The sequence below is a fragment of the Rhinolophus sinicus genome, linkage group LG04 (genome assembly GCF_036562045.2).
Source record: "Rhinolophus sinicus isolate RSC01 linkage group LG04, ASM3656204v1, whole genome shotgun sequence".
NCBI lineage: Eukaryota > Metazoa > Chordata > Mammalia > Chiroptera > Rhinolophidae > Rhinolophus > Rhinolophus sinicus.
Window position 1 is genome coordinate 93,331,940 of NC_133754.1, and position 13,863 is coordinate 93,345,802.

Sequence of the window (13,863 nt, forward strand, 5' to 3'; positions counted from 1 at the left end):
CATTTGCTGTTAATTTCTGAAAATCAGTAATTAGCACTTCTCAATGCCACACAATAAAAATAACAGAAAGAGGAGAAAAAGCACAACTCACACAAGTGACACACATCCCACTTTGACTAGCTGCATTCTTTATGCTTTTCTAGTGGACGATTGATGACCATGGACTAGCTAAGGACTGCAGTCATTACGAGGAGAAAGGTAAACCTATATTAAAGATTTATCCACTAGTCAAAATTAAATGTGTGTCATTAATTTCCTTAATACTAATTTCTACACAGAAACTTTATTCATCAAATCTTAGCAAAGCAAGCCTTATTGCTGTGGATGAGAAATGATGTGTAAACAGATACATTTGAACCTTAGTAGTTTTAGGGATCATAATATTCTTTCTCCCAAAATGATTCTTTAAATTTAAAGACTATGTGTATTTTCATCCAACAATTTAAAATGTGGGTTTTTTTTCTATTTCAATTTGGCTTTTGAATTTATTAACATTTTTAGTTAGTAAAACTTCTAGTAATTATAGGGAGAAAATTAAGATGGTTTTAAGAAAACTTTATCAGACAATTTGTTGACTGTTGACATCCCGTCTCAGAATAACTGCCCAGGGGGAGAAACCTGAACACCCCTTAAGCAGACAATTGGGCATCATGGCACTTGTGAGAGGACAATGTGATGCTACAACCAACTCAAGCGATCCAGAAGGGGGGAGTTGATATCCCTTGTCAGATCAAAGATAGAAGCCTGAAATGGGGGAAGGAAAAAACAAGGGATAACAGATTCACTGAAAGAATAAGCAACGATTGCAGAGCCCATCAAGGCTGACACTACGAACGCCTTCCTTTACATCACCAGCATTTTCTTCCTTATAAATTTTATGAATTCCTCTTCTAGGGAAGCCAGCATTGCAGCTGTTCTGGTTAAAGACACATCTGTCTTCTGGGTTCCTGAAAAACTTATTATGTCAGTTCTCTAGTAGCAAGGAATGTTTCGGCAAGAAAAACAGGTGAATACTGAAGTGATCGATGGGCATATGTGGACTATGGCAGATCCACAGCAATGCTTTATCTCTGTCAGATAAAAAAATTAATAAGCGAAGAAAATATAATCTAAGAAAACCAAGAAACACTAGTAACAGAAATTAGACTAAGAACACCACTTTTTTATGACTACTGGCAATATTAAAGTGTATTTAATGTTTTAATATTTCCAGCCTAAATAGATAAATGTGTATATATGCATAATGAATAAATGGGCCATCTGTTCTAAGAGTCTAACAACAAAATAGCTTTTCATGATGGGCTTATATGTGTGTACTTCTCATTATCAAAGAGAAGTCATTTAAATCATTTTTCATCTTGGCAGTGTCAACTGTAGATGATATAGAGAAATAAATTATTAAAACAAAATTCTTCCAAAGTATTTCATTCAATTATACTGTTAGGTAATAATAATCAATGTTTGTGTAGTGTTTTCTAGTTTACAAAGTATTTTCACATATCTTTTCTCATATGATCCTCAAATATAGCCCTATGAGGTAGGTATCATTTCTATGAGTTAGGTATTTATTTTTCAGGTGGGAAAACAAAGGTATTTAAAAGTAAAGTGACTCACTTAATGTCACTCATATAATAACAGTGGAGTTGTGATATAGTCTATTATCTGATTTCCACCTTCCTATCGTTGTTTTCATTGTACCATGTCATCATACTCTGAGGCAGAGAGGCTTCTAATTATATATCCATGATCATAAATGTGATAATTTTTAAAAACAATTTTAGAAACATTATTCACTTATTATATGAGTATGTACAACACAACAAAAATTTGTGGCATTTAATTTGTAATTTCTACTAACCAACTATTGACTATGGCATAATCCCATAATGCCTTTGGTACTCTCAACGACTGATAAAACTTATATTCTTCTGGGAAATGGAAGAACAAATGATCAACAAAATGGCTAACAGAGACTTCTTAAAGCAATCTTAAAACTTTCCCTATAATTACTGGAAATTGTACTGAGTGGAAAGTTTAACATATTCAAAAGCATAAATCACTTAAATTAACATAGTTTAATAAAATGGAAATACACACTAGTATCTCTTAAAGTTTTAAGAATCATTTTAGAAGAATATCATCCTTAAAACTAATAAGCATTAGTAAATATTCTCTACTTTTTTTTAGTATATGTGCTGCCGAAGCGAGCACAGTAAATATTCTCTTATTTTTAAATTCTTAGAAAATAATGGGACTAAAGAAACCCTGACTTGAGAATTGAGAGATCTCGCCTAAGTCGGGCTGGGTGCCCTTGGAGATATCATTGAAGAGTTTTAGGTTAGATTAATGGTTTTTAACTAGGAATGTATATGAAATGCCTGGAGAGATTCCCCCCCCCGCAAAAAAAAAAACAACAAAAAAAACCTGCTTGAACCTTCTCTCTGGATATGCTGAGATGCTCATGGGATGGGGGATGGGTCAGAGGATGGAGAGTTAGATGGGATTAGATAGGTACGGCATGTGTATTTGAAAATAGTTGAGAGGTGGGTGTGGCAATATAGATGAAATAAGAGTTAACATTTTTGAAATCGGGTGATAGGTACATAGAGGTTCATTTACCATTCTCTCTACTTTTGTAGAAAAAAAAAAGCTTTCCAGATCATTCTAACACACCTGTAGTAGAGCAGTGCTTCTTAAGCTTTAATGTCTCAAACAAGTAAGCTGGGCATGTCCTTAAATGCATGTTCTTCTGATTCAGTAGGACGGGGAGACCTGAGCGTCTGATGCTCTAACAAGTTCCCAGGTGATGCTGACACTGTTGGTTTATGGACCACATTTGAGTAGCAACAAAACATGGAACCAGATAATTACTACCTAAGCAGGTTGTAGGATAGCTTCTCAGGCATCATTTGGCAAGGAAAAATATAAAGCAAATCACATAATTTTTACTAATATGCAAAATGGATAAGAAAGAAGATTCATTACCATGCTTAAAATTACTGTTCAGCCAGTTGAGCTCATCTGGGAAAAGAATGTGTCTAGAAGATTATGATGTAAGCCAAGACTTAAGACAATTTAAATAATATCTAATATTCAACAGATCTAGTGTTTACACACGAAGAAGAGCTTTGTACCAGAACTGTCCTGTCATGTTTCTGCCCAGAGGCTGTCATGATGAAGTTTATTATCAATTACTGCTTTACAAGTATAAAATAAGTTAAGCTGTCATATTTTTCTCAAACAGAGATCCTAACCTGTCAAAGAATGTCAATTTTTAATTCTGACACAGAAAAGAAAATTATCTGGTATTCTGACCTCTAATTTCTTGACATTTTAATGCCATAATTGCTGTGGTTAGTGCTGCTTCATGATTTCACCTGTCAAGGAAGAATGAGTCAATAACCTTAAGCCATTTCTCAAATTTTAGCACTAACTTCAAAGCTCCAAATGTGGGATTTTTTTTTCTACAAAGGTACATTCATAAATATTCTCTTTGAAATCAGTGTTTAAATTAAGCATTAAAAATGTTATCTTCCTTAGACCACTTCTTTAGGAGTTTAGTATGAGATAACTGTAATGAACCTTCCTTTGGTTTTATTTACGTGCAGTGTAATGACCTTAGTATTTTAAAACATACTGAGATAAATATTATCAAATAAAGGGGAATCATTTAGCTCAATAAAGGGCTGACATTCTAAACCCTGCTTTTTCCAAGAGCTTATGTCCGATCACAGGTGAGTATCAACTCTTTCAAGTCTAGCACCACAGTGCCAACCTCCAGGAAGTCAACACTGATGTGTAAGGTGTTGGGCCTCCGGGGGCCTCCTCACAGGGGGAATGTGGGTATAAGGGGGCACAGATGACCACCAAATAATGAATATGCGATACTTCATTCCGCTTCTCTACTCGGTTCTTTGTTCTGACAGTAGATGCTAAGCACCTTTATGCTGGCAAATGTAAGGTCTGTGTTATTCCTCCTTTTAGAGAGAACAACTGAGGCAGAGCGAGACTCATCGTGTGGCCACATTAGACCCCGCACAGGATTCAGCGGGGTCCTCCTCTGTTGCAGGGTCTTCAATGTTAGTGCAGAACTTTTGCTGAGGGACTGTTAGGTTCGTGGTAGAGGAGGTAAGGGTGGGGCACGGGAGAGGGTAAGTGAACCGATACCCCTTCAGATCATTTAGTCTGTTGACACAGATATAACCTGTTGAGTTGACACAGGTCCATAGGGTCAGGGCAGAGGTCTCTGCTGGTGTGTGCCTGGGCCTATGCTGCTGGGGGAAGGAACGCAAACGTGTCCAGGCATGTGCTTCCTCACTTCCTATTCTGAGAAATAAGAGTTATTGGGTCTGACCGGCAAGCACGGAGTGGAGGGAGGGAGGACACATGTATCACGGAATGGTTCTCGCAGTGTCTCTAATGGAACCTCAGTATTCAGCACGGCTATGCTCAGGAGGATGTTGGAGGGAGAGAGCCCTGACCCCTGGCACCCTGGCACCCAACGGCCTGCATCACTATGAGGTCATGAGGGGCAGCACAGAACAGATTGTCCAGATTGTCTGGACAGTAAGCAAACCCCAAGGCTGAACCACTCCCACCCAACAACGACAATTTTGTTTTATTTACACATTTTCATGTAATGTCTCATTAGAAAGTCCTAGTTTGACAATTAAGACCTACACATACATAGTTTTTTCCACTGATCAAAGCAATGGTGGGATCTTTTGTAGAAGCAGGTATTTTTATAGGATTCAAATAATAAACACTATATCCATGTAAAGAAACTCTCAATTCTATTTTCTTTTTATTCTCTCATTAATCTCTTTTTTACTCTCATTTACATATAAAAATTGTGCTATTTTTATGTCAATTTTAATGCTACCTTGCATTTTCCTTATGTGGATTATGCTTACAATATTTTTATTCTATGAAGATTAATTTGCATCTTTCTTTATAAGAACAGTGTTAAAATGGACAAAAACGTATAATAAAGTATTCAAGAGCAAAAATGTCTGTGGTATTTAAAAGTCAAAAAAACAATTTGGTGTTGATCTTGGAATAAAACAATAAGTTATTCCAATAATTTTATTTTTTTATGACTCTAAAGGTATTGGTTCTAAAAGGAGAATATAGTTTGTAAGGCATTTATAGAACTGGACATGTGTTAAGCAAAGATGTATTGTTAAGAGAATAATTAAACTCAGAATTATTCCCTACAAAATAATCTGATTATAGTTTGTATACAACTGGGGATACTAAATTAGGTGAGTGTAATGGTTTGTAGAGAAAATCCATTATTTTACCAACTAATTTCATATCTGGCTTCTCTCTCATTCATTTACTTTCTGTCTCTATCGATTTCTCCAAGCTTCAGGCAATAATTCCATTTCCTTCTATATACAATATGGTATAATATTGCACTTACTACCATGCTTGCAATGTGTTTTCTGAATATTAGCCCTAAGGGTCCAATGATCAATGATCATGAAGTTCTTCCCTTCCCTTCCTCTTCTCCGCTTGAAACCATACAAATGAAGTCATTTTGTTTTTATAGAGGTACATAAGAAATAAGTTTATGGATGCAAATTTTTCTTGTAGAGCTTTATTTTCCAAATCTACACGTTTCCTATGTCTAAAAACATTTTTTTTTTTTTTCCCTTAAAAGCATTACACTGACTAGAAATGTAGAAATGATTGCTTGTTTTGCGTAGACCAGATGGCAGATATCTGGTAGACTGGAAGCTTGGAATGGAGCTTCTTTGAAGCGACACTTACGCAGCAGCTGTTGCACGTTCACTCTTTTCACCTATCTGAAATCCTTTTGTGCAATGTGGAAGTGATTTAAATAATATTTTATCTGAATATTTTCACTAAAAATACTTATATACATACTATAACGTATAATTCCCAACTGTTAGCTATAAAATTTCAGGGTGAGAACATATGGGAAGAACATACTATAACCTCATCTATTTTACTGATGCATTTTCTGAGTATTTTGTTTAGAAGGTTTGTCATTCTGCTGTTATTAAAAAACACACACACTGGCAGACTATTTTTATGTGAACTATTCACATTTAAATATTCAACTAGGTTTCATTAATAACACATAGGCATTAAGCATTTTAATGAAGATGCTGAAATAAAACAGAATAGGGATACTGAAGGGCATTATATATGTTTGCAATTCAAAAGGAACAGTATATGCTGGTCTCATTACTCGGTTTTGACATATAACATTCATGTTCCACATGTGCCAAGAACTGAGATCTGTATTTTGTAAAAATTTATGTTGAAAGGAAATTTATACAGAAAGAGATGGAAAGTCAAATTTGTATTTGAGGGATGACAGGAATTTGCGGAATAATATGGGGCTGAACACCTACCTCCCTTAGCACGGGGTCAGAGATGCTCTCCAGGTTCACGGAGCCTTCGTAGGTTAAGTAGTGAAAAACATTCAGAGCACGGACTGCTTCCGGTCCTCGCTGTTTGTAGCCAAATATAAGGTCAATCCACTGATGGAGTTGACAAGAAACAAATTCACTTTCCAGGGCCTGAAATGAGTCAAGACAGAAAAAAAAAAGAAAAATGAGAGGCCGTACACACTTAGCAAAGCTCCCTATCTTTTTCTTACTTTGAAATAGTCTGCATAAATGAGTAGAATATGCTTTTTGCATTCCTACATGTTACAGTATTAGCTCTTGTACTCCGAGAAATGGCAAAATGCAACCTCTAATAAAACATAGACCTAAATGAAAATTTTCTTTTTCTTAAATGCTTAACTCTCTCTTCACTCCATTACGTATATGATACGGATTTTAATTTTAAATAGATGTCTTACAAAGATACATTCACGTTTAAAAGAAAAACAATTTGAAATGCCTGTGTTAATGCCATTTTATAATTTCACTCCTAATTTTTAAACATTAGCTTGAAACTAAACAAGTTTATTAGAAATTTTGATATACACTTATTTTCCTGCCTAAAATTCTTCAAATTTACCCCTAACTCTACCAAAAGGAAATGCCTTCCTTCTGCTATGAATTAACTCTGCTATTATACAGTTTTGGAATCACTGGGCAATTTTAGATGTTTGCTAGCTGGTGGGAAATGAACGTAAATTACTGAGAGTCAATGACCATGCTAAGCTGCCATTAAGAGTCAGAAAAAAAGAAGGCCTTTTCATTTCCTAAGAAGCCATCATAAGCTGCCTAGAGGTCCTGTGACATGTAGGCATGGAGTCCTGTTCATACCTGTGATATGAGCTGAGACAATCACTTCTTATTTACTACATTCAGTTATCATCAATTTCTTATTGATTTAAGAGCACACTGATTTCAGGAACACGAGCAAAAAGCTGTAGAGAGCTGGCTTCTTCAAGATCAACTATGTATAGCCACATAAAACAATTTTCTAAATTTCAGCTGTAACTAAATACATGAATGAAGTCATTCTCTGGATGCATGCCCTGGATTTCTAAGATCTTAAAACCAGTTTGGAATTCACTTAATGAATAATTACTTAAATTAGTCCTCTGATAATTACATTTCATTTCTTTAATCTATAAAATATCTGAATGGTACTTTTCAACTTTTCCTGCACTCACACTTAAGTAGTGATTTATTAACTTCAATCACTTTCTTGATTTATTCCTTTCAAAATTTTTGGTGTCTTCCATCACCACCACAATCACTATTACTGCTACACGCATACTATTAACCATTCACTAGAGTTTTCATATATGTCTACTGCATTATTTACCTATCTATTTAAAAAAATTTTAACTTTAGTTGTTTATTCCAATTCCCCTACCCCTTTCCCCTCTGGCAACCATCAGCTTGTTCTCTATATTTACGGGTCTGTTTTTGTTTTGTATTGCTTATTCTTTTTTGTTTGTTTGTTTTTTCAGATTCCACATATAAGTGAAATTATATGGTATTTGTCTTTCTCTGTCTGACTTATTCCACTTAGCATCATACTGTCTAGGTCCATCCATATTGTTGCAAATGGGAAAATGTCATTCTTTTTATTGCTGAATAATATTCCATTCAATATAAATACCACATCTTTATCCATTCATATATTGATGGAGGTCTAGGTTGCTTCCATATCTTGGCTGCTGTAAATCATGCTGCAGTGAACATAGGGGTGCATATAGCTTTTTGAATAAGTGTCTTTGTTTTCTTTGGATAAATACCAAAAGTGGAATTACTGGGTAACATGGTACTTATATTTTTAATTTTTTGGGGAAACTCCATACTGTTTTCCATAGTGGCTGCACCAAATTGCAATCCTACCAAGAGCATACGAGCGTTCCCTTTTCTCCACATCCTTGCCAACACTTGTTATTTGTTGATTTATTGATGATAGCCATTCCTAACGAGTATGAGGTGATATCTCATTGTGACATTAATTTGTATTGCTCTGATGATTAGTGATACTGAGCATCTTTTCATATCTCTGTTGGCCTCTTTGGAGAAATGTCTATTCACATCCTTTGCCCATTTTTTAAAAATTGGATTTTTTTTTTTTTTTTTTTGGTGTTAAATTGCCTGAATTTCATATGTATTTTCGATAGTAACTTCTTATCGGATGTATCATTGTGAATATCTTCTCCCAGTCAGTAGGTTATCTTTTTGTTTTGCTGGGCAGAACATTTCAGTTTAACATAGTTCCATTTATTTATTTTTTCTTTTGCTGTCCTTCCCTGAGGAGATATATCCAAAAAGATATTACTAACACTGATATCAAAGAGTTTACTGCCTATGTTTTCTTCTAAGAGTTTTATAGTTTCCGGTCTTACATTTAAGTCTTTAATTCATTTTAAGTTTGTTTTTGTATATGGTGTAAGAAAGTGGTGAGATTTCATGCCTTTGCTTGTATCTGTCCAGTTTTCCCAACAACACTTATTGAAGAGACTGTCTTTATCTGATTGCATATCCTTTCCTCCTTTGTTGCAGAATGACCATGTACGCCAGGATTTATTTCTGGCTGCTGTATTTTATTCCATTTATCTGTATACCGGTTTTTATGCCAGTAGTATACTGTTTTGATTATTGTAGCTTTGCAGTATAGTTTGATGTCAGGGAGCATACCTCCCACTTTGCTCATTCTTTTTTTTTAATTTTTTTATTTTATTTATGCAGGGTCTTTTGTGGTTCTATATAAATTTTAGGATTAGCTGTTCTGAGAAGCATGCCATTAGTCTTTTAATATCGATTGCATTGAATCTGCACATTGCTCTAGGAAGTAAGGGCATTTTAACAATATTAATCCTTCAAATCCATGGGTAAGGTATATCCTTCCTTTTACTTTTATCTTCCATTTCTTTCTTCAGTGTCCTATAGTTTCAGAATACCTCTTTGAGTAAATTTATTCCTCGGTAATTTATGCTTTTTGATGCAATTGTAAATGGGATTGTTTTCTTAATTTCTCCTTCTGACCATTGATTACTGGTGTATACAAACACAACAGATTTCTGTGTATATTGATTCTGTATCCTGCAATGTAACTGAATTCATTTATTAATTCTAACAGTTTTTTGTTGGAGTTTTTAGGGTTTTCTATATATAGCATCATGTCATCTGCAAATAATGAAAGTTTTACTTCTTCCTTTCTGATTTAATGCCTTTTCTTTCTTTTTCTTGTTTGACTGATGTGGCTAGGACTTCCAATACTATGTTGAATAGAAATGGTGATAGTGGGAATCCTTGTCTCATTCTTGATTTTAGAGGAAAAGTTTGAAGCTTTTCACTATTGAGTAGGATATTTGCTTTGTGTTTGTCATATAGAGAGCCTTTAGATTTGTGATATATTCCTTCTATATTCACTTTGTTGAGAGTTTTATAATAAAAAAGGTTGAATTTTGTTAAATGCCTTTTCTCAATCTATTGAAATGATCATATGGTTTTTATCTTTTATTTTGTTAATGTGATGTATCATGTTGATTGATTTAAAGATGTTGAACCATCTTTGCATCCCTGAGATGAATCCCATTTGGTCATGGTATATAACCCTTTTAATGTATTGTTGAATCCAGTTCACTAATATTTTGTTGAGAATTTTTGCATCTATGTTCATCAAGGATATTGGCCTGTCATTTTCTTTTTGTAATGACTTTTTTAAAAATATATATATCAAGGGTAATGATGGCTTCATAGAATGGGTTTGAAAGCACTCCTTTCTCTTCAATTTTATGAAATAGTTTAAGAAGGACAGGTATTAATTCTTCTTTGCATGTTTGGTAGAATTCACCTGTGAAGCCATCTTGTCCTGGATTTTCATTTGTTGGGTTTTTTAAATTATTGCTTTGATTTCATTTCTAGTATTGGTCTGTTTGGATTTTGTATTTCTTCCTGGTCCACTCTTGGAAAGTTACATACTTCCACAAATTTATCCAATTAGTCTAGATTGTCAAATTTGTTGGCTTATGATTGACCGTGGTATTCTTTAAAGATTCTTTGTATTTCTGTGGTGTCAGTGGTAACCTCTCCTCTTACATTTATGATTTTATTTATTTGAACTCTCCTTTTTTGCTTAATGAATTTGGCTAAAAGTTTGTCAATTTTGTTTATCTTTGCAAAGAACTAGCTCTTCATTTCTATTTCATTTATTTCTGCTCTGATGTTAATTATTTGCTTTCTTCTGTTTACTTTGGGTTTTGTTTTTTCTTCTTTTTCTAGTTCCTTTAGTTGTAGCGTTAGTTTGTTTTCTTGTTTCTTGAGGTGGGCCTGCATAGCTATGAACTTCTGTTAGAAATTCTTTTTCTGCATCCCATAAATTTTATCAAGTTGTGTTTTCATTTTCATTTGTTTCAAAATAGGTTTTGATTTCTTGCTTGATTTCCTCTTTGATCATCAGTTGATTAGTAACATGTTGTTTGGTCTCCACATATTTGTGTTTTTTCCAGTTTGTTTTTTTTAATCTGTAGTTGATTTCTAGTTCCATGCAATTGTCACCAAAAAAGATGCTTGATATGATTTCAATCTTCTTGAAATTTTTGAGGCTTGTTTTGTGGCCTAATATGTGATCTATCCTGGAAACTGTTCCAAGTATACTTGAAAAAAATGTGTATTCTGTAGTTGTTGGATGGAATATTCTATAAATGTCTATTAAGTCAATCTGTTATAATGTGACCTTTAAAGCCACTATTTCCTTATTAATTTTCTGTCTAGATGGTCTATCCATTGATGTGAATGGGGTATTAAAATTCCACTATTATTGTATTAGTGTGGATTTATCCTTTTATGTCCATGAATAATTGCTTTATATATTTGGGTGCTCTTTATGTTGGGTGCATAGATATTTAGGACAGTTATATCCTCTTCTTGGATTGACCCCTTTATAATTATATAATGTCTTTGTCTTTTTTTTTTTTTTACAGTTTTTGTTGTAAAGTCTTTTTGTCTAATATGAGTATTGCTACCCAAGTTTTCTTTTCTATTTGCGTGAGATATCTTCTTCCATCCTTTCACTTTCAATCCTTTCAGTCTCTATGAGTCTTTTGATTTGAAGTGAGTCTCTTGTAAACAGTATATAGATGGGTCATATTTTTCAATCCACTTAGCTGCCCTATGTCTTTTTATTGGAGCATTTAATACATTTACATTTAAAATAATTATTGATAAGTATGTGCTTACTGGTACTTTGTTAATTGTTTTTTGGTTGTTTTTATAATTCTCTTCTGTTCCTTTCTTCTCTTGATCTTTTCCTTTGTAGTTTGCTGGTTTTCTTGTTTGGGTTCCTTTTTCTTTATTCTTTGTACATCTTTTGAAGGTTTTTAGTTTTTGGTTACCATGAGGCTTTATGTAAACCATTCTATAACTATAACAATCTATTTTAAGCTGATTGGCATTTAAGTTTGAAGATATTCTATAAGGACATTTTTACTCCCCCCTCCATGCTTTATGTGACTGATATATTTTGGATCTTTTTGTGTTTTGTATTTCCTAACTACTTATTGTAATTTGAGTTAAGTTTGCTGCTTTTTACTCTTGACTACTATGGTAGCTTTTAAATATCTGATCTGCTGTATTTGTTATATATTTGGCTTTACCTGTGAGATTTTTTTCCTTTCTGGCATTTTCTTGTTTCTGGCTGTGGTCTTTCCCTTTCTATTTAAAGAAGCCCTTTATCATTTCTTGTAAAGTTGTTTTACTGGTGATGATCTCCTTTAGTATTTGCTTGTCTGGGAAATGCTATCTCTCCTTCAATTTTAAATGCTAACCTTGCTGGGTACATTGTTCTAGATTGTGGGTTCCCTTCCTTCAGAACTTCAAAGATGTCCTCCCATTCCTTTCGTAAAATTGGTGCTGAGAAATCAGCTGACAGCTTTATGGGCTTTCCTTTGTGTGTGAATAATTGTCTTTCTCTTGCTTCCTTTGAGATTGTCTCTTTATGTTTAAATTTTGCCATTTTAGTTAAAATATGTGTTGGTGTTGGTCTCTTTGAGTTCATTTTGTTTGGAATTCTCTGTGCTTCCTGGACCTGTTTCCTTTCCATGGTTTGGGAAAATTTCAGCCATTATTTCTTTAAATAAAGTTTCTGTTCCCTTTTCTCTTTCTTCTCCTTCTGGGATCCCTGTAATGGAAATGTTTGAATGCCTGATGTTATCCCAGAAGTCCCTGAGCTGTCCCTTAAAATTCTTTTTTTCTTTTTGTTGTTCTAATTGGTTGATTTCTAGTAATCTGTCTTCCAGGTTGCTGATCCATCCTCTTGTGTTAGCTAATCTACTGTTGATTCCTTCAACGTAGTTTTCATTTTAGTTATTGTGTTCTTCTGGTCTGCGTGGTCCTTTATTATTCTTTCTAACTGTTGAAGTTCTTCCTAAGTTCCTCTGTTCCATCCTTAAATTTGGTGAGCATCCTATGACCTTTTCTCTGAATTCTTTACCAGGTGTATTACTTATCTCCACTTCCATAGGGTTTCTTTTCTGGGGATTTTTCTTGTTCCTTCATTTAAGAGATATTCTTCTGTCTTTTTATTTTGTTTGACTTTCTATGTTTGTTTATACGAATTAGACAAAATAGTTATCTCTTCCAGTCCTGAAAAAGTGGCCTTATGTAGAAGTAGCCTCTGTGTAGGCTGTGTGCCAGGTGGTTTGGGCAGGCTGGTAGCAGTGACTGGGTAACTAACACGTCAGGGGCACTGGCCTACTGAGCTGGAGTGGCCTCAGGTGGGGAGCCCAGGTGTGTGTAGTAATGCCCTGTTGATCCTATTTGCTCCCTTTGTTCAGGGCCTAAATGGACTTGGGAGATACATCGAGAAACGCACTGCAGTGATCTTTCATGCAGGCTAGTGCACCTAGACAGCCCTCACTCAACCTATGGAGGTGGAGGGGGATGGTAACAATGGTGCTCACCAGCCCCTCGGCCCCTAGACAATTCCCACAGTCCCCAAGAGCTCCCGCACCTCCCCAGCCTTCTCTACACAGTGTCTCTCCTGTTTTGTACAGAAAGTTTCCCTGTGAAGAACTGACTTCAGTGTAGTCTTTATGTGCCAAGCAGTTTTGGGAAGCTATTTGGAGCAGGGCAGGTATGCACAGCACCTGAGGCCCTGGCTTGCTGGGCTGGAGGGGCTTGTGACAGGGAGGCCAGGTGCATGTGGTGACACCCTGCTGCTCCTGCTCGCTCCATTTGTTTGGAGATAAAAGGCTCCAGGCAATGCAGCTGGGTGATCTTGCAGGTAGGACGCACCTGAATAGCGCTCCCGCTACCCCATCACAATGGAGGGGGACAAACAACGGCGCTCACCCGCTCCTGCAGCCCCGAGAGTTCCCACAGCTCCCAGAGGCTCCCGCAGCCTCCCAGCCTTTTCTGTTTGGTCTCCTGCTCTTGTTTGTGGTTCATAGCTGTTCATTCAGCC

General features: G+C 35.3%; 1 protein-coding gene across 8 annotated transcripts in view; it reads right to left on the reverse strand.

Annotated features, from left to right (window-relative positions):
* NBEA (neurobeachin) overlaps window positions 1-13,863 on the reverse strand; it is a 661,793-nt gene that overhangs the window by 35,590 nt on the left and 612,340 nt on the right. For all 8 annotated transcript variants that reach the window (XM_074330026.1, XM_074330024.1, XM_074330023.1 and 5 more), the window contains one exon: window positions 6,387-6,554. In XM_074330026.1, coding sequence (XP_074186127.1) covers window positions 6,387-6,554 — 168 coding nt within the window. The remainder of the gene's footprint in view (window positions 1-6,386; window positions 6,555-13,863) is intronic.